This window comes from Erigeron canadensis, chromosome 9 (genome assembly GCF_010389155.1).
Source record: "Erigeron canadensis isolate Cc75 chromosome 9, C_canadensis_v1, whole genome shotgun sequence".
In the NCBI taxonomy this organism is placed as follows: Eukaryota; Viridiplantae; Streptophyta; class Magnoliopsida; order Asterales; family Asteraceae; genus Erigeron; species Erigeron canadensis.
This window is the reverse complement of record NC_057769.1, coordinates 28,433,641-28,453,861: the sequence shown is the minus strand read 5'-3', so window position 1 is coordinate 28,453,861 and position 20,221 is coordinate 28,433,641. Positions and strand designations below refer to the sequence as shown.

Here is a 20,221-nt window from a genome sequence, read left to right as displayed (position 1 = left end):
ATTTTCAATAAAATGTTATTTTCTTGAATGGTGTTTCTACAATCTTAAAACTGATTTTGCTTCTTCACCATTCTATTAATTCGAATTGCAAAACTGTTTTTCCAAAACTTTGTTAATTACTTTTCTGTAAAGTTATATTCTTTAGTTAATATTCTCTTTATGCAAGTTTTTTAGTAAAACTTTGCTATTTTATTTCAGAAATGGCTACTAATATGAACTTCTCAACACCACCAACACTGTTGGTGCTTCTGTTTCTCAATTTGTGGGACTACCTGTCTCTACAAGTTTGGGACCTTTGGTGGGTACCCAAGCTGCCCAAATTTAGCCAACCATGCTGAAAAACCAGAGAAATTTTCTGGTTCACACTTTAAAAGGTGGCAACAAAAGATGTGGTTCTACCTCACTACTGTGAATCTTGCGAGATTCTTGGATGAGTCAGCCGCTGTAATTCCTGAAGGGTGTACTGATGTTCAACTAGTGGGCGTTGTGATGCTTGGAAGCATTATGAATATCTCTGCCGAAACTATGTATTGAATGGCCTTGTTGATTCACTGTATAATGTGTATTGTAAGATAACCACAGCCAAAGAACTCTGGGAATCTTTGGATAAGAAATACAAAAACGAAGATGCCGGAACTAAAAAGTTCATTGTGACAATTCCTAGAGTTCAATATCGTTGATTCAAAAACTGTTGTGTCTCAAGTTGAAGAATTGCAAATCATTATCAGTGATATTCTATCAGAAGGAATGGTTCTTGGTGAAACATTTCAAGTTGCTTCCATAATGGAAAAGTTGCCCCCAAGTTGGTTGGATTTCAAAAATTACCTTAAGCATAAACGAAAGCAAATGACCGTTGAAGAACTTATTGTTCATCTTCGAATTGAGGAAAACAATAGAGTTGCTCAAAATGGTGGTCATATTGAAGGACTTTCTAAGGCCAACTTTTTGAGCATGGCCAAAGTTCCAAGGGAAAAGGTAACTTCAAGGGCAAATGGAATCGTCCTAACAAGAAAAACAAAGGAAAAAGGGTGGATTTGAGTCCTAAAAGTGGTGGCGTGAAGAAGAAAGTTTCTATGTTCAAAGGGAAGTTTTATAATTGCAGTGAATCTGGTCACCGAGCTAATCAATGCAAGAATCCAAGGAAAGAAAGGGCAAACATGGTCAATGATGACATGCCTCTTGTTGCTATGATTTCTGACCTAACTGCTAAGCTGGAAGAGGTCAATCTTACCACTGATGGGATCAAAAGGATGGTGGGTTGATACAGGTGCAACCCATGATGTGTGTCCCGATAAGACAATGTTTCATAACTTGAAAGAAGCATCCAGTGACAAGTTGTATATGGGAAATACCGCTACTCCCGACATCAACGGTGAAGGCGATGTGATCCTTAAGTGGACTTCGGGGAAAGAGCTCAAGTGGTCTTGTGTCGAGATGGTTACTCAACAAAAATGGGTTTCGTTTAGTGTTTGAAAGTGATAAGTTTGTGTTAACTAAACGTGGTTTGTATGTTGGTCAAGGTTATGCCCTTAATGGTATGTTTAAGCTCAATGTAGTTCCTATCAAGAAAATGAATGAAAATGCTTCTACTTCCGCTTATTTAATTGAGTTTTCTAATATTTGGCATAATCGTCTTGGACATGTAAATTTTAATTCAATGCATCGTTTAATTAAGTTAAATTGTATACCATCTTTTAACATTGATTCTAATTCTAAATGTCCAACTTGTGTTGAAGCTAAACAAACCACGAAATCTTTCAAATCAATTGAACGAAACACCGAGCCACATAATTTAATCCATAACAATGTATGTAATTTTAGAACGATTCCCACTCGAGGTTGTAACAAATATTGTATAACCTTTATTGATGATTGTACAAGATATTGCTATGCATACTTGCTAAAAAGCAAGGATGAAGCAATAAACAAGTTTATCTTGTACAAAAATGAAGTTGAGAATCAACTCAACAAAAAGATTAAACGATTAAGAAGCGATAGAGGAGGTAAATATGTTTCTCCTTTTGCTGAAACATGTGCTCAAAATGCTATTATCCATGAGCAAACAGCTATCTATACCCCACAACAAAATGGCATTGCTGAAACAAAGAATCGGACTCTTAAAGAGATGATGAATGCCATGTTAATAAACTCGGGTTTAAGCCAAGACATGTGGGGAGATGCAGTTTAATCAGCAAACTATCTTTTGAAAAAAATACCTTTCAAGAAAAAGGATGTTACACCTTATGAGTTATGATTCAATAGAAAACCATCCAATAAATTCTTGAAAGTGTGGGGGTGTCTAGCAAAAGTGGTGGTTCCACCACCAAAGGTTCAAAAGATAGGACCAAAAGCTGTTGATTATGTATTCATAGGATATGCTCAGCATGGTAGTGATTGTAAATCCTCAAATCTTGCTGAACATAGTAGTGCGTATCGGTTTCTAGTACATGAGTCTAAGAACCCGAAAATACACAAAAACAACATACTTGAGTCGAGGAATGCATCATTTTTTGAGGATGTGTTTCCTCGTTTGAACAAAGGAAAAGCTTTTACATTAACTCCGATCGATAAGATTGTTCTAGATGAACATCAAGAACAATCAGAGGATGAAGAAGTGGAACCGCGAAAAAGCAAAAGGCAAAAGATTGAAAAATCTTTCGGGCTTGATTTTGTTTCTTATATGGTGATGAGTGAACCTCAAACATATAATGAAGCGGTTACTTCACAAGAGGCTCCTCAATGGAAAGAAGCCATCAAGAGTGAAATTGATTCTATTTTGCAGAATCATACTTGGGAACTAGTAGCTTCGACCTGGTTGTAAACCACTTGAACATTGTTGGATATTAAAGAAAAAGATGCAAGTTGATGGCTCTATTGATAAGTACAAGGCAAGGCTTGTAGTCAAAGGATATAGACAAAAGAAAGATCTTGATTACTTTGATACATATGCGCCTCTAACTCGAGTAACTTCGATCAGATTGGTGCTTGCGATTGCAGCATTGAAAAATTTGGAAATACATGAAATGGATGTAAAAACAGCCTTTTCTCAATGCTGAGCTAGATGAAGAAATATACATGGAACCTGAGGGTTTTTCCGCTCCTGGCCAGGAGGACAAGGTTTGTAAACTTGTCAAATCTTTGTATGGATTGAAACAAGCTCCCAAACAATGGCACCAAAAGTTTGATCAAGTTATGCTCGACAATGGTTTTAAGATCAATGAGTATGACAAATGCTTTTATGTGAAGGACGTATCTAAAGGATATGTGATACTTTGTCTATATGTCGATGACATACACATTGTGGGTAGTGATGATAGTATGATAACATCTACCAGAGATATGTTGAAAGCGAGATTTGACATGAAGGATATAAGTTTAGCGGATATAATTCTTGGAATGAAAATTACTCGAACCCAAGATGGTCTGGTGTTAAGTCAATCTCACTATGTGGACAAAATCCTTGAGAAATTTAGTCCCGAGGACTCAAGAGTCGCTCGATCTCCAATAGATACCCACGCAACATCTATCGAAAAATAGAGGTGAAGGTGCTGCTCAATTAGAGTACTCAAGGGTAATTGGCAGCCTAATGTATCTCATGACAAGTACTAGGCCAAACTTAGCCTATGTTGTTAGTAGGCTAAGTAGATATACTAGTAATCCTAGTTCGGAGCATTGGAAGGCTATGACTAGATTACTAAGATACTTGAGATATAAAAGAAATTATGGGCTGCATTTTGGCCGAGATCCAGCTGTAGTGGAAGGATATAGTGCTGCTAACTGGATATCCGATATAAAAGATTCCAAATTCACAAGTGGATATGTGTTTACTATTGGAGGAGCAGCTATAGCTTGGAAATCGTCCAAGCAAACGCTCATTGCTAGATCCACGATGGAATCTGAATTTATAGCATTGGATAAAGCTGGAGAAGAAGCAAAATGGCTACGATATTTCTTGGAATATGTTCCTAGATGGCCAAAGCCTTTGACGGCCATTTGCATACATTGTGATTGCCAATCGGCTATTGGTAGAGCTCAAAATACAATGTATAATGGCAAGTCAAGACATATTCGTCGTAGGCATAATAGTATACGACAACTGCTCACAGGGGTTATCACTATTGACTATGTGAGGTCAAAGGATAACATTGCGGATCCGCTAACTAAAGGTTTAAGTAGTGAGGCAATTTATAAGTCGTCAAGAGGAATGGGGCTGAAGCCCATTGAGTAAATTTGTACGAAGAAAAACCTAACCTAGAAGTAAATGGAGATCCCATGATCTAGGTTCAATAGAAAAACCTAATTGTACGAATGGAGGAGGTCACTGTGGGGGAGTACCCCAAAACAACTAAGGAAGTTTGCAATCACTGTGGGGGGAGAACCCACCACAATAAAGTGAATTGCAAATTTCCTAGCCCATTCCTATAACAAATCAGTGATAATATAGAGGTTAAGCATATGGCTTTTAATGATTCACCTATGTTAGAGAGAAGTGTGGTCGCTTCGAATGGAATTGTGGGGGCGCAATTCCTAGAGCTCTCACAGAACCAGGATAGTGTTCCATGACCATAACGGACACGAAAGTGAGGGGTTAACCAAACTAAGGAAAGTATTGTGTGATGTGCAATAACGTCTACGTAAAAAGGAGTTGGTTCAAAGACATCAAGTTCTACTAACTGCTAAGAGACTAAGTATACTCACAAAGGAAAGTTCAAAGGGTAAAACCTACTTCTCCTGCAATACTTAACTGTCGGAATTTATCTTTAATAACCATATCTATTAAATGTGGGGGACTATTGGAAATTTTATGTACAAATATTATTTAATGTGTTTAAATAATATAACATAAAATATTGAAGTTAATAGATATGTTAAAATGAAGTTGAAAGTGTGTTTAACTAATGTGGGTTTGTCCCACATTGGTAAAGTAGAAAAATAAACATTAAGTGTGTTTATAAGGAAGAGTGTTGGATGAATAATAATTCCTTATAAGGGGCTACACCCCAAGTTGGCTAGGAGGGTGCGAAGCACCCGACGCGCCCGCGCCCGTGGGCGATGAGGTGTAATGTGGCGTTTTAGTGGCGCACTTTCGTGGGCGATGAGGCGTAATGTGGCGTTTTAGTGGCGCACTTTGCATTTAGCACGCTCGCATCGCCGCGAGCCGCCTTTGTTTTTGGCTAGCTCGATTATGGCTTCCATGGCACAGTAGTATGGCTCAAGTGTTAGTTGTTATGGCTTAAGTGGGTTCATTTGTTCCTGGTTTAACACCAGTAACAACACTTGCATTAGTTTAGCAAGTAACACCTGTTGTTAAGGTGTTGTTACAAGTGTTCTCCACTTAAAATATCTGTGTATATCTTTAACTCTTTTGCAATAATCTGATTTACAACAACATCAACAACACTTCATCCTGGATTCTCTTCCAAACTCTTTCTCCTTCACTTCACTTCACTTCTTTCAGTTCCTGAAGGTATATTCCGGGTTGTAGGTTAACTCAGGCAGTACAATCTGCTTTGGCTGTTGTACCCTGGGAAACTAACAGGTTCACTTGGGTTACCCGAAATTAGTTTTAAGGGCCCTCTGTTTAACAGAATCCTCAGCCTGTTTTGCCTTCTTCTTTTCTGTTTTATGTTTCTGTTTATTTACTTTCTTGTATTGATTAGTTAGTAGTTAATTCTCTTGTAATATTCTGTTGTAATTCGAATGTAATTTCAATAAAATGTTATTTTCTTGAATGGTGTTTCTACACTTTTACAATGCTTATGTACTTTTAGAATTCCTGTAGCAGTTAGTTGTAGATAAGAAGTTTGCTACTCATAGCCCTTAAGGCTATAGATAAGGTGCAGTAGAATGTTGTACATGGCGATTGAAAAATTATTTTTAGGTGGTGGTTATTTTTATGTACAATATTTTACTGTGTGTTATTCCTAAGCCCAAGGTCCAATATGTTCCTAAAGTAAACCATAATGAGAAGGGTAAAGCAGTAGCAGCAGCTTCTGTCACAAGTCATTCTACAGATTCTTCTTCCCCAGTCAGGTTTCCCTATTACAGATGTAGTTGAATCCACTGCTCATGCTAATTCCAAAAATTCACATCATATTAGACCAAATTCATCCAGACCGGTACATGCTTCTACCGGTGATACAATAGACACACATTCAAGTACACAAGCTCGCATAGATCATGACTCCATTCCTACTTCTGCACCTGACATAGTTGTCGGGAACCAGTATGATGCTTTATGCCAGGAAGATTCAGAAGATGAAGTCATGAAGTTTATGTTGAGAGTAATCTGACTGCACAGTTTACGGAAAGCTGATGATGTTCCATAAATCTAGTTTGTCGTTTATTGTTAATTCATATTCGTTAGGCTAGTTTTTCGTTGATTGATTAAGGGGTTTTGAGCATGTTTGGAACTCCTAATTAGGTAATGTTTATGATTTCACATATATACGGTTTGTCGTATATGTGAACTAGTATGGCACTTAGCCATGTTACTTGTCTCAAACTGTTTTTGAGGAATACTAAGCTAACCAGGGTAAACCCTTTTACCTAAAAAAAAAGGTAAGATGTACGAATAACAAAATCCTATAGATAGTAGTTTGCTATTCATAGCCTTAGGGCTATGGATCGCGTTGTGCATGGAGGTTAAACCTACATTAAGAGCGATTATTTTTCTGTGCAATATTTGATTGAGTGTTATTTACAGCCATAAGCGCTACTATATAACATTCAAGAGTATTTTTTAGCTTTATACTTATCAACATCACCAGTACCCCATCCCGCCATGAGGGGGGTATGGGAAAATTGAGATGTGACAGTCTTGCCCCTACTCGAGGGTAGGGAAACTACTTTCAAAGGATCTCTGGCGAGAGCATGTGATACTGAACATAAGATATGTGAATACTAATAAACATCATAAGGAAAACGGCACATGCATAATAATCCCAGGCAAACAATCACAATCACGTACTGTGTTTTTGTTTCCAGAGCCAAACTATAAAGAAGAAAGCATGTTTACCATCTTTAAAATTACATCCACTGCGCCTTTGCCATCACCAAGAGCTCCATCAATCTCATCAATCACCTACAAAAACTCATTTCAATCCTAACACCGAGAACAGAAAACCATATTAGTATTGTGTATACTGGAGGAAACATACCAAACATTTGGGCCTTGAATCAGCTATGACAGAGTTCATCTGAACCACATCAAGAATTTTGGTTTCAATCGATGAGGATGACCGGTCATCACTAGCATTAATCTGTATGCAATAGACAACATAAGTATACACGTTGATCATAACACACCTCTCTTAACAAGGAAACAAATTTCAAAGATGACTGAAAAAATAAAGTATTTGTTATGGTTATTGTCACATTATATTATATTAATACTCAAAATTGTCAATTGGCTAGGGCAGTAGCCAATCAGCACAAACCCAGGCAGAATCACTACTGTACTTTAACCTGAAATTGGTATAATGTTTGACTGACTAATATATACCAATTATTCATATGTATTTAGCAGAGTTTGGTCGACTTTCATGACTCAAATTTAAAAAGCAGCAACAGAGACTAGACTGGAGTTCTGACTCTTTCACTATTCTAATCTTTACCTGGTAGCACTAAGTCAAGTATACTCTCCTATGTGCATACCAGATAGTTCAGTTTATACTAAAGATTAGTTGGATATTAAAATAAAATGTATACAGGCAAGTACTGAAAAAAGAGACAATAACAACCTCAACCACACGATATCCACAGTGCTTGGCCGCCACATGTGCGAGTGTTGTTTTTCCAAGCCCTGGTGCACCACAGAGTAAAAGGATCTGCAACAGTTTGCCGGTTCATATATAAATATAGAATAGCTAGGGTATTATTATCTTAAGAGTGAAAGCAAAACTATTTAGCCAGATAAAGGAAAATTATTCAAATGGACATTTTCAAATTAATTAAATTGCTTAAACTTGTATTCCTATTGATGTAGATGCAAGCACTTTCTAAATTGCTAAATTAGATCCCAAAAACCATTTGGTGATGGATATATAAACTACCAACGGAACTGGAACTTGTACCAAGGAAAATGATACAATTTAAGGGATCTCAAAATGGCTAGATGGTACTGATGGAGTTCTTTTTAGGAACACTAAAACTCTAAACACAGTATTAAACAATACCTTCTGTTCTGGTGGGCCGGAATCCTTGCTTTTCTTGTTATGAAGTTCCTGAGTACCATGAGAATCATATTTATCTTTGTCAAAGTGATTATGTTCTCCATAAGTTTCACTATTAGATATAAACTCTTTTTTCCACCCAAAAGAACTCTTGCTAGGAACTTTCTTTTGTTGGGAAACAGAGGAATGCCTTTTTAAAGCAGACAACACATCGTCAGTTGTACTCTTGAGTTCAGACCCAAAAACAGAAGAATCCCATTGTTTCAACCACAAAAGAACCTGAAAATTAAAAATAAGGAAAGGAAAAAGAAAACAAAGGTCAACACATATCAATTTTCTCGCATGTGCCCAAAGAAACATAAGAGTCAACAATGTAATCTAATTATAGTGTATGGCATGCTTTATCTAGCGAATGTACCTCTCGATTGGTGTGCTCGTCACTGAGAAGCTCCATGAATGAATTTGGAGAATATTTCTCCACCCAGAGTCGTTCAGTCGCCACTGGTGTATCCAAATTATTTGTTTCAGTCTGACTTGGGACACTAGCTTGCAAAGCCTTCACGTCACAATAATAAGGGTCAAGTGATACTACAACTGGGTATTCGTGGATATCTTACCGTATGTATTAACACTTTGATTCCATATACAGGCAAAACTATGGTAAAAAAATTATGTGCTTTGTAAATAGTGAACAACTCCAATAAAAAAAAAAGGTCTGTAATAACAATCTCCAAAACAGAAACAAACAGAATTACTCCATATTACCCTATCAATGAATAACATTACTATAAGTTAAAAGATACCAAATGTAGGTTCTGCATAGCAATCCTGAAAAAGGTTTTATAATAATAGCTTCTCATTTAGAAGGATCATGCCCTTATTGCCATATTACTTACAAGCTAAATAAATCGTGGCAACTTAAGGACAAAGCAATGGTGTGGCTTAACTTTCTTAGCTTAGATAAGATTTGACTCTCTAACAGGAATGTAATGCTAGCTGTGTTTCTTCCTATCTTAGCACACAATGTATAACCAACACTAAATAACAATTACCACAATGCCTTGTCTTAGACTGCATGTTCCACCCATTTGACACCCCAAGAAATAGTAAACTAACTTCACAAACCATACTTGTATCATACCTTAGTTGGGTCACTATTCTTAGAGTATCCTAATGTCCAAGCCCTAACCACTAACCACCCCCATCTATCAGCAATCACATAGGTTGGATTGTTGGACATCTAGGCAACCATATAGCTCATCATAAAAGAGTAAAACAAACCATACCTTTTGCAGAACATCCTGTTCCACCTTTTCCATTAATACATTTATATCTTCCATCATAAGACCTGCACAATTATTCCATCATAATTATCTTACAACTAAACTTTTTCAACCACATCTTTACGAAAACATCGATAACCAAAAAAATTTATCTAACAAATCTTAAAATGATTTTAAAAAAAACTACCTTTCGAATACGATTTCAAATCCAATTTCTTCAAATTATCATCATTATCAACCTTAACCAACTTAGCATAAACCCGATCCCCATCCGTACCAGTCACCGGCATAAAATCGCCATCGATATCCTTCACATATCTCGATATAAACCTCTCCTTCTCCTCTTCCTCAACAACCTCCACATCGTTAACCGCCTCGTCTCGTTTCGGCGGATCAAACCGCATCCAATCATCCTCATCATGATCGTCATCAATTACATCAACGATTTTACACCGCTTATCTTCAACTACACTTGTGCTAGGGTTAGGGTTTAACCGCTTCTTAGACTGCGGTTTTTCGGGTTCGGAAACGATGTTTTGATTGTTTGGGATTTGTAAAGTTGGTTTGATCAATGGAATTGGTTCTTCTGTTGGTATTTCTTCAATCGGTGGTGGTTCGATATCGATATCGAGATCGAGTTCGTCGATATAGTCGTCGTGAAGATGTAAATCGGCTTCGAGCCAATCTAGTTCATCCATTTTTTTTTTTGGTATCTGGATTTGATGTATACGATGATTATAGGTGTATCTATTGTTTGTTTTGTGTGTGAGAGTGAACGTGAGGTGAATTTGGGGGTAAATGTATTGCGGCGGGAAATTTAGGGAAAAGACGCGGGAACAATTGTATAATTTGTAGGAGTAGTTGAATGTTTTTTATTTTCGTTTCGAAAAACATGGAAAACAAGAAACGCGTTTAAATTGTAATTTTTTAGAAAAGTTTTTTTAGAAAATGAAAATTATCTTTTCCAACTTTTGCACTAAAATTAAAAAACTGTTTTTTTCAGTTTTTGTTTTCACTTTTCTATTTTCTAAACCTTTTATAAACCTAAAATTAGAAAACAAGTGAATTTGAACATGTTTTCTAATTTTCTAAAATAGAAAAATGAAAACTCCATCTTTTATTTTGAACGCGTTTTCAAAATTTTTAAGGGTTTTTTAGAAATAAAAAACCTTTTCGTTTTCTAGAAAACTAGAAATGGAAAACTTAAAAACATTCTCTCCAACTAAACGCGCCCTAGCACCTGAGACTTGAGTTTGGTTGTATAAAATGTTTTATGATTTTTCATTCTTAATTTTTTTAAAAATGAGAAGGGTTTTTATTTTCTATAAAACAAATAAAATTTTTTAAAACGCGTTCTAATTAGAATACTAAAAAATATCTTAGAGATGTGAGAGGAAGGGGATTGGGGAAGTGGAAATGGAAATGGAAATAGAAAACAAGGAAAAGTTGTTTTCAAATATTCCATTCAAAAGTAAAAAACATTGTTTTTTATTTTTTTGGAAAATGTTCTTAGAAAACTATGATTAGAACATTTTTTCTGTTTTTCATGTTTTTTTGGAAAACAAAAACAATGTTTTCCATTTTCCCATAAATAACTTGAAAACATCTTTTTCTTGTTTTTCATTTTTCATTTTCGTTTTCCATTTCATTCATCCTCCTCTCCTCACATCTCTACATGTTTTCTAGTTTTCTAATTAGAACACGTTTTCAAAAATTTTATTTTTTTTCTAGGAAATAAAAATAATTAGAACCCATTTTCAAAATTTTTATTTGTTTTCTAGAAAATAAAAACTCCTTTCATTTTCTAGAAAATTAGAAATGAAAAAGTAAAAAACATTTCTACAACCAAACGCGCCCTTAGGGGGCATTTGGTTGCGGAAAACACCCCTTGTTTTCCATTTTCGTTTTCCAAGAAAACATGAAAAACATAAAACATAAAACGCGTTTCATTTCATTCCTCCTCTCCCCTCACATCTCTAACATCATTATTTGTTTTATTTATCGTGTTTGTAAAATCGAGCTTGAACACGTCAAAATCTTTCAAATTGATATGACCAGAAGCCCATATCTAAAACTTTCTAAGGCTGGCCTGAAACAAGTTTGTAAGGCTCGTGCAACATAAAGGTTTAAAAGGGTCATTCGTAATTTCGTATGGTCTAGTATTTTTTTTAGGTTCGTATTATGAGACATCATGAAACTTCGCATGGCAATACTGAACTTCATCACGTTAGAATCCTGTCATGTCTCATGAAATAATTGTAGAGCATTAATGAGCTAAAAAGAAATTGTCACAATATGTTGCTAAGGCCACGTACCTGACTTGCCTTGCAAGAGTTAATTTATCTATTTATTTTAAAGTTCATTAAACTAGTGAAATGGTTTTGAACACATAAAACCTAATGGCATTTTTTTTTAGGACACTAGTATTGAGCAAGGAAAGTAGTTCAACGACTAGCTATTTATTGTTAAATTATCAACAGATTAAGGTGTACAAGCATCCTGTGTTCGCCGGACTGGTTGAATAATTCTTTGTTTGACAGCTACCAGGTGAGTTCCGTAGCTCCCTACTCAATTGAGATTCGGGATGAAAAGTATACACATACGTGCTTGTTTGATTGTTTGGTTAATTTGATTGACGACTTATTGTTTGATTAAATGATGGGTAATTTTGATTGATTGTTTGATTGATGAATAGTCTTTATTGATTGTTTGATTGATGGATAGTCTTGATTGATTGTTTGATTGATGGATGGATGGTCTTGATTGATTGAATAATGGATTGATTGACACGTTTGGTTGATTACGCATATGATTGTGATATTGTGATTATTTAGGATAGATGTACATACATGGAAGTCGGTTATACCTTCAAAGGGTTTGAGATGTGGTGGGAAGGTTGCGGGTGACCCTATATATAAGCATCGAGAACTCGTTGAAAGTAGAATCCTCCTAAGTGTATGTATGTATAGCTTTGGTTGGTTGATGATTGACGGATTTGTGATTGAGGTAACACACATTGTTGGTTATGGATGAGACGTACGTATCCCCACGCTAATGGGAAACGTGAGCGGGAACGTTCGCACCCCTCTTGTATGGGAAACGTGTGCGAGGCCGTTCGCTCCCCGGGGAACGTAAACACGCATACGTATTGATATGGTTATTGATGAGACGCAAGTGCCCCCAAGCTAATGGGAAACGTGAGCGAGAACGTACGCACCCCTTTTGTATGGGAAGTGTGTGTGAGGTCGTACGCTCCCCGAGGGACTTCCACATTTTGATGATTGTTGAGAGACACACGATTTACACTCATGCATTGCTTGATCATGTCGCATACATACATACTTTGTGCATTCCTTATTGCTATGCATACTCTTTGATGTTGATATTACTCATGCATAAGTGTGACACGCATCACTCATTTTTGTTGATACATTATTGGCTTGCTATGTGATGAGGTTTATTTTCAGTTACCTATCTTAGTTGATGTTGAGCCTTGTAAAGGCTACTTGTAAGCCTTTACTTACCTTACTTATCGTGATATTTGTCGATGGTTACTTGTGAACCATTACTACGAACTCACCAACCTAGTGTTGACTTTGTTTTGTGCACTTTTCAGGTATTCGTGTGAAGTTGGAGACTTGATGGCTACTTGTTGTTACTGCTAGATACTTATGTTGGACTCGGGCTTCGACTTTTGTGGATCAAGGATTCATTCGCCCATTGCTTTACTTTATGCTTATGATCGATAGCCATCTTTTGATTGTGCATTTTGTACTTTATATTGAGGATTGGATTCACCGGATCCCTTTTATTCATTTAGACTTATTCTACGATAATTCCATACATACGTTTTATCTTTTCGGTAATATTTCGATCCTAGCTCGAGGTGTTACATATTGTTAGAATGATTAGACCGCAGCTTGGACTTACATGGATCAAACATTCATTTGCCCTTCTTTTGCATTATGTTTAGGATCGTTTGCTGTCTTTTGGATTGTTCTGTAAACGCTTGATGGCTACTTGCTCCTTATGCATTTTGGGTTGGTATTTGACTTAACTCGCTGAATTCACCGAATTTTTTTAATTTCATTTAGTTGCCTACGATAATTCCATTATGTGCTATTTAATTTCCGTAATATTTCGAGCCCAGGTTCGAGGTGTTACATAATGCCGCATGTGAACTTATGGATGAAGATGATTTATTTCTCAACGAAGATAGAAATGAATAGTGCAGATTAAGGAAATAGATGAAAATAATATCTCTCGTAATAAGACATTTATTCTACAATGTAATCATGATTTGTGATCTTGTTAATCCAGTTCAAATCCACCATCACAATTAAAGTCATTAAACATGTATCAAATGAAATTGGGGCACACAAAGATAGTTATTTTGATGTTAGTTTTAGATGTTCTTTTTAATAATTTGTTAGTTGGTATCATTAAATCAGATCATTTTTCATATGAAACCTACCAAAAAAGTATATAAGTATCTAATATGAACAATGAAAATTTTATTTCAATCAATATTTTATTTATGGTATGAGTTATATAAAGTTTAGAGCCATAACTCTCAAGCATTCTTAATTTTAATTTCAACAATTCTTGTAACATTCACAAACAAAACCATTTTTGCATTTTCCTATAACAGCCTTATCCCACTCTCGTATGCACTTCTGTTGGCACACAAGTTTGAAGCAGAACATTGGAAATGTTTTCGTCATGCAATCTTGAATTATTTCACTTGAGACTTCATTTCCTGTATTCATGCAATGACCATTAACATGGTCTATATATTAGATATAATCACAATTAGAATAATGAAAAATATAATAAAAATGATAGTTACCGTAGGAAGTCATGATATTCACAAGAAGAAAGATAATCAGAATGGAAATGTTCTTCATCTTAATATTATTATGTATAGTAAAAATCTTTTGAATGACCCGAGAAAAGTAAATGTACATGTATAAATATATACATAAAATGATGATATAAATTTAATTTAATGTATTTATTGTTATTGGTTGATTGGTAGAAAAAAAATAGATATGTAATAAATAGTAAGATTACAAGAATATATAATCATATTTTTAAAGTTAAATAAAAAATAATAAAAAAGTTTAAAAAGAAATGCAAGAAATACATCAAAAAATGTTTATTCGTATGTGATGTATAAAATCTGATGTTATTTTACTTGACGGATGCCTGTGCGATGCAACGGCGATGGTGGTAATGGCGGCGGCGACACCCGGTGACGAAAGCCACATGTGGTGATGGCGGCAGTGGCGGATGTGTTATTTATGTAAAGTGATTGATGTAAAAGAGGATAATGTAATTATTTTAAGAGTTGAAAAACAAATGTTTTAATGTATTTCATTAAGGGTATTCTAAGTATATTAGTTAATTATAAAAAGAAAGCTTTCAAAAAGGGGTACATTTTGGGTATTTTAAAGATAGAAAGTTGCAAATAATTGATGAAGTTTGTTTTATATAGTAGTAAAGATAAATAGTTTCATAGTATATGTTGAGTCCTAATGTATAATATAAATTTGGTGATGATAAATCTGACAAGAAACACTTGTAATTCTTTTGTGTTCTTGTAATCTTATCTTGGTGAGTCTAAGCTAAGTCAGCTCAAGACATCCTAATCTGAATTGGATCACACTTCATGGAATTAATGTACAATCATATGGAATCAGGCATCAACGATGTTCATAATATTAAATCCAAGTTGAAAAGGAGGATCAAAGATAGAAGATTAAGCTAAGTGTGGAAGTCATTTTGGGATTACCAGACAACTTGGAGCACTTATGCAAATTGAGGTCTGAAAAATGCCATGGTCTGTGTCTTACGCAACCAAGTGAATCATCAATCTGTAATGAATATAAGGATAAGATGATTTGACTATGCACAATCATAGTATTCTACGTCAGTGGTTTTCTTTTACATGTGTGTGTCCATTCTCTTATTGGGTGAGAGAAGATACGTGACAGTACTACGGGGGACCACTTGTACCATACAATCACGATCTATTAGAAACCAATGGAAATAGGGCCTTCGCCTATAGAAGCCTCATTTCTTGGCACCATATGTGTGACATTTAGGGATGGCAAGAAAATCCGTACCCGATGGGGAAACCCGAAACCCGACTTTGTTGGGCTGGGTTTGGGTCCGGGTCTACGGGTATAGGGTTGGGTATGGGGACGGTTTTACATTTGTTTGCGGGTCCGGGTCCGGGTACGGTATTAGATGAAACAATCTTCACACAAGTTTTATAAGAAACAATCTTCACACAAGTTTTATTACTCATATACACAACTTAGTTTTTATAAGATCAGCTTTGGTTGACTTTTTAGAGTATAAATTATTAGTTGTAATTTGTCATTCAACTGGGTTGTTTAGATATGTGTAGGTTATCTTGTTCCGCAACAATTTTGTAACTTTTTGTATAGATTCATTCTTAATTAGAGTTACATTGAAAATTTACGATCTATGTTGAAATTTCTTTATTTTACTTGCTTTTTTGTTTTATTTGATTTTGGTCTTTATATTTACTTTTATATTTCTAAATTGGTAAGGCATTTTTCTCAAAAGTTTGTATAGATTGAGATAAGTTGTATTCACCCCCCTCTACAACTACCTGTGTTTATTATACTTTGGTATTTTCAATCACTTATACCTATCAAGTGGTATCAAAGCAGGGGTTGAGAATCAACTTGATTAGATCATTGCTATTTTTCTCTGTGTAAAGCATTATATATTCTTATGTTGATAATGATTTTTCCACCCGACTACCACTGTTCGATAAAGTTAGGGTGGCAATGGAATATGTCTTTGTTGCTTAAATCCATTGAAAATAATATGCCTGACATCCTTGTTAATGGCCCCTCATATACGAACAAAGAACATTGTGGTTGATGTCGTAGTCAATGAAGGTCAACCGACCCTTCCTGCTACAATCAAATTCTGTTATTAAACACAAGGCATATTGAAGGGATTAGGATAGCGGATTGGCAAATTTGGATGTGAAAGCAAGAAATTTCATTGTCCAAACTGTGTCCTAAGACATTCAACATTCTATCAAAAGTTGTTCAACTGCAAAAAGAAAGTGGAAAACGTTGACAATAATGCTTGAAGGATGCTCTACTTCAATGGAATCCACCATTACTACTTTAACCCGGAAGTATGAAAGATCATTTTCATTAAAGAATGAATCCTTGACGGATGCAATGCATTGGTAAATGATTTAGCTGCAATAGAGGTTGTAAACAAAAATGATGTTTTAAAGAGCAAGTTTATTGACTCTATTCCTCCTAATTGAAACAATTACATTTTCTATTTTAAGTTGAGTCCCATTTATAGAATTTCACTAGTTATATTATGAGTAATTACATTTTCTATTTTAATTGAAACAATTTGGTTTAGGTTTAGAGGTGTTTATTTGGTGATCTTATTTTAATGAATTTTCTCTTTCTTTCAAAATTACTCATAATATAACTAGTGAAATTCTAAGAAAACATTATTTAGTTTGGATATATGAATTGTATAGAAATATAGGTATATAATATTTTGAGTGTTAGATCTAAAAAAGAAGAGAAAAAAGAAGAAGAGAGTGTTTGTAGGTAAAAAGACTAACATACCCACATGTGCATTGCACATGAGGGGCTTAACGAAACTACAATAATGTCTGTTAAAGAGAGGGGTGTGTAATGAAATTAAACAAAACATCACCATAAGGAGATATAATGATAAAAAAAAATAGTACAAGGGTGAAACTTGATGAAACAGTATACCCCAAGAGTATGTAATAAAATTAACTCTTTTTTTATTTTGTGAAAGATGGTACGATTGGTAACCTTTTAATTTTATTTGTTAACAATTATTAGTTTAGTTTAATTTAACTACATTGTAAACAAATATCACTTTTCATAAATTAATTGAAATGATATCATAAATAAATTTCATATAATGAAAAAAATATATCTTTATTAGAAAAATACATCTAACTAAAAGTATCCATATTTTAAGGACATCGTAATAAAATACTCGTAATAGTTTACCGTTTTGGCATACTAACATCGACAAAACTTTTGTCTTCATGTATTGCTTGATATTTAATTGAAGCAATGTAAATGTGTATATAGATAACTTTTATGCTGATAAACCAAATGATATATTATTAAAGTATAGATAAGTAACATGACTAAAAACATAAATATATATATGTGTTAATATGAAAGATAAAAAAAAACTAATAGCTTGTACAATTAATTATAAGAAGTACGTAATAATAATGTCTCATGTAAAACTATTGATGAAAATAATTTATTATTGTGCGGACATAAGGATGAATAGTATAAAATTATAAATTAAGAAAATAGATGGAAATAATATCTCTTGTAATAGACATTTATTCTATAAATATATAATCATGATCTTTAATCTTTGTTGACTCAGTTCTAATGTTATAATATAAAAATAGTTATTGAACCTCTATCAAAATGAAATGAAGGCACACAAAATAGTTGCTGTCTTGTGAATTTGGTGTAATATAGATGCTTTGGGTTTTATTTTAGTATTTTGTTAGTTCATTTAACTAAATCAGATCATTTTTTATTTAAAACCTACCAAAAACCTATATTATAATATAAGATAAAAGCTATTATTTTAATAAATATTTTATTTATGTTATGACTATTTGAAATTTATAGCCATAACTCCCAAACATTCTTAATTTTAGTTTCAACAATCCTTGAAACATCTACAAGTAAAAACATTTTGGCATTTTCCTATAACAGCCTTATCCCATTCTCGTATGCACTTTTGTTGGCATGCTAGTTTGAAGCAAAACATTGGAAATGTTTTCGTCGTGCAGTCTTGAATTGCTTCACTTGGGACTTCATTTCCTGTATCCACACAACGACCATTAACATAGTTTGTATATTAAATATAATTTACAATTAGAATAATAAAAATTATAAACAAATGTGATAGTTACCATAGGAAGTCACTATATTTGCAAGAAGAAAGATAGCCAAAATGCAAATGTTCTTCATCGTTAATTTGTTTAAAGAAAAATAGCTCTTGAATGATTTGACTTGAGGAAATAAAATGTGTATATATACATATATATATATATAGGGATGAGAATATAAGGTAGTCTGATACCTAAATTTAAGTATGAAACACTCACATAACAATTTTTATTTACATAAAAAACATGGGGCCAACTATTTCTTCAAATACAAGAAAATATCAAAAAGATTAATATGTGAAGTGTTCGATACCTAAGCTTAAGTACCGGATAACCTTACACTTTTCTGTATATATATTTGTATAAGATGATGTGAATTTCATTTAATGTATTTATTGTTATTGGTTGATTGGTGGATAAAAAATTGTATATGTGATAAATAGTAAGATCATATAATATATGATCATATTTTAAAATTGATACAAGAAAAATGAAAAGAAAAATGTAAGAGATATGACAAAATATATTTATTCATGTGTGATGTATAAAATATGGTATTACTTTATAAGTAGTTGCATAGTATAAAATGTTTATCTCAAAGATTAATTAATTGTAAACTCTTTAGTAAGTCGCTAGCAATTGCACATATATGTAGTTGCAGACATAGTTTTTACACCACAAAATTTTGGTTACAAACAATACATAATAGTATGAGCGTAATACAAATAAATATATGTCAAATATTCGAACGCATATTTTAAAAAAGTTATATAAAACATGTCACAATAATGAACTTAATGTATAAGAACAATATAAATAAAAAGATATGAGGTATGAAACATATAAAACAAAATAATAAATATATTAATGCAAATAGTAACACTCTGATGGTGATATTCTAGAGTGTCTTGCTTTGAATGTTATATGAACGTAAAACGTAATGATGATGAAAATTATTTGTAGGATCGGATCGTTAAATGGAATTAAACACTTAAATAACATAGTAATGAAAATTAAGAACGCAAAGTTCATTTTCATTGAAATTCATTTTTAATGAAAAATCAAAGAAATACAAAGAGTAATGCGAAATAAAAGGATTAAAAGACTACTCTAATCCTAAATTACTCTTCAATGAATACAGATTATCTATGATAAAAACCAAATTTATCAAACACTAAGAATTGCTAATGGACAAAGTTTTTAGTCGAAATAATATTTGAAAAACACAAAGTTGCAAATATACAACTTATGCAACTTTGTGAAACAATTGGACAAACACCTTCCTCTAATGGTTGGTTTTCCTTTTAATTCACTTCGGGATAGGTGAAAGCCACTTGTCAAAGTCTGATTTGACAAGTGCATGTTCTAACAACTGTGACCCATACCTGTGTGTCTATTTTGTCTTATTCTAAAAACAAAATATCTCTATCTGTACTCATGAGCAACTGTTGAGCAGAGTTCTTAGAAAAATGTTGCATACTGAAATTCTCCTAAGTCTTTTATTACTTGTTCATAACAACTATATGTAAGAACCGTTGATGACTTGTTTGCTATATCTTCAAGTTATAATTTAGACTTAAAAATCTATTCCACAAATCTTTAAGGTCTTTCATCAGCTTCTTTCTTTGACTTCAGCTGACTGTTATTTTTGTTGATATTTGATGATTTCTGATGATAAAATGTACCTAGTGATATATTTTAACTAATTGAATCCTAAGTCCATTTTTGGGGCTAACATTATTATATACTAAAACACGTCATATATAACGAAATAGATAGAAAATAAT

The 20,221-nt window shown here is 33.8% G+C and overlaps 1 protein-coding gene across 1 annotated transcript; it reads right to left on the bottom strand.

Moving 5' to 3' along the window:
- Positions 1-6,178: 6,178 nt before the first annotated feature.
- On the bottom strand, positions 6,179-10,155 carry LOC122583482 (chromosome transmission fidelity protein 18 homolog). The gene is made up of 9 exons (XM_043755881.1): positions 9,645-10,155; positions 9,461-9,522; positions 8,593-8,730; positions 8,178-8,453; positions 7,743-7,829; positions 7,161-7,262; positions 7,019-7,084; positions 6,452-6,549; positions 6,179-6,293 (listed from the first exon to the last, which is right to left on the bottom strand). The coding sequence occupies exons 1-9, from the start codon at positions 10,153-10,155 to the stop codon at positions 6,179-6,181; spliced, it is 1,455 nt and encodes a 484-aa protein (XP_043611816.1).
- Positions 10,156-20,221: the final 10,066 nt, after the last annotated feature.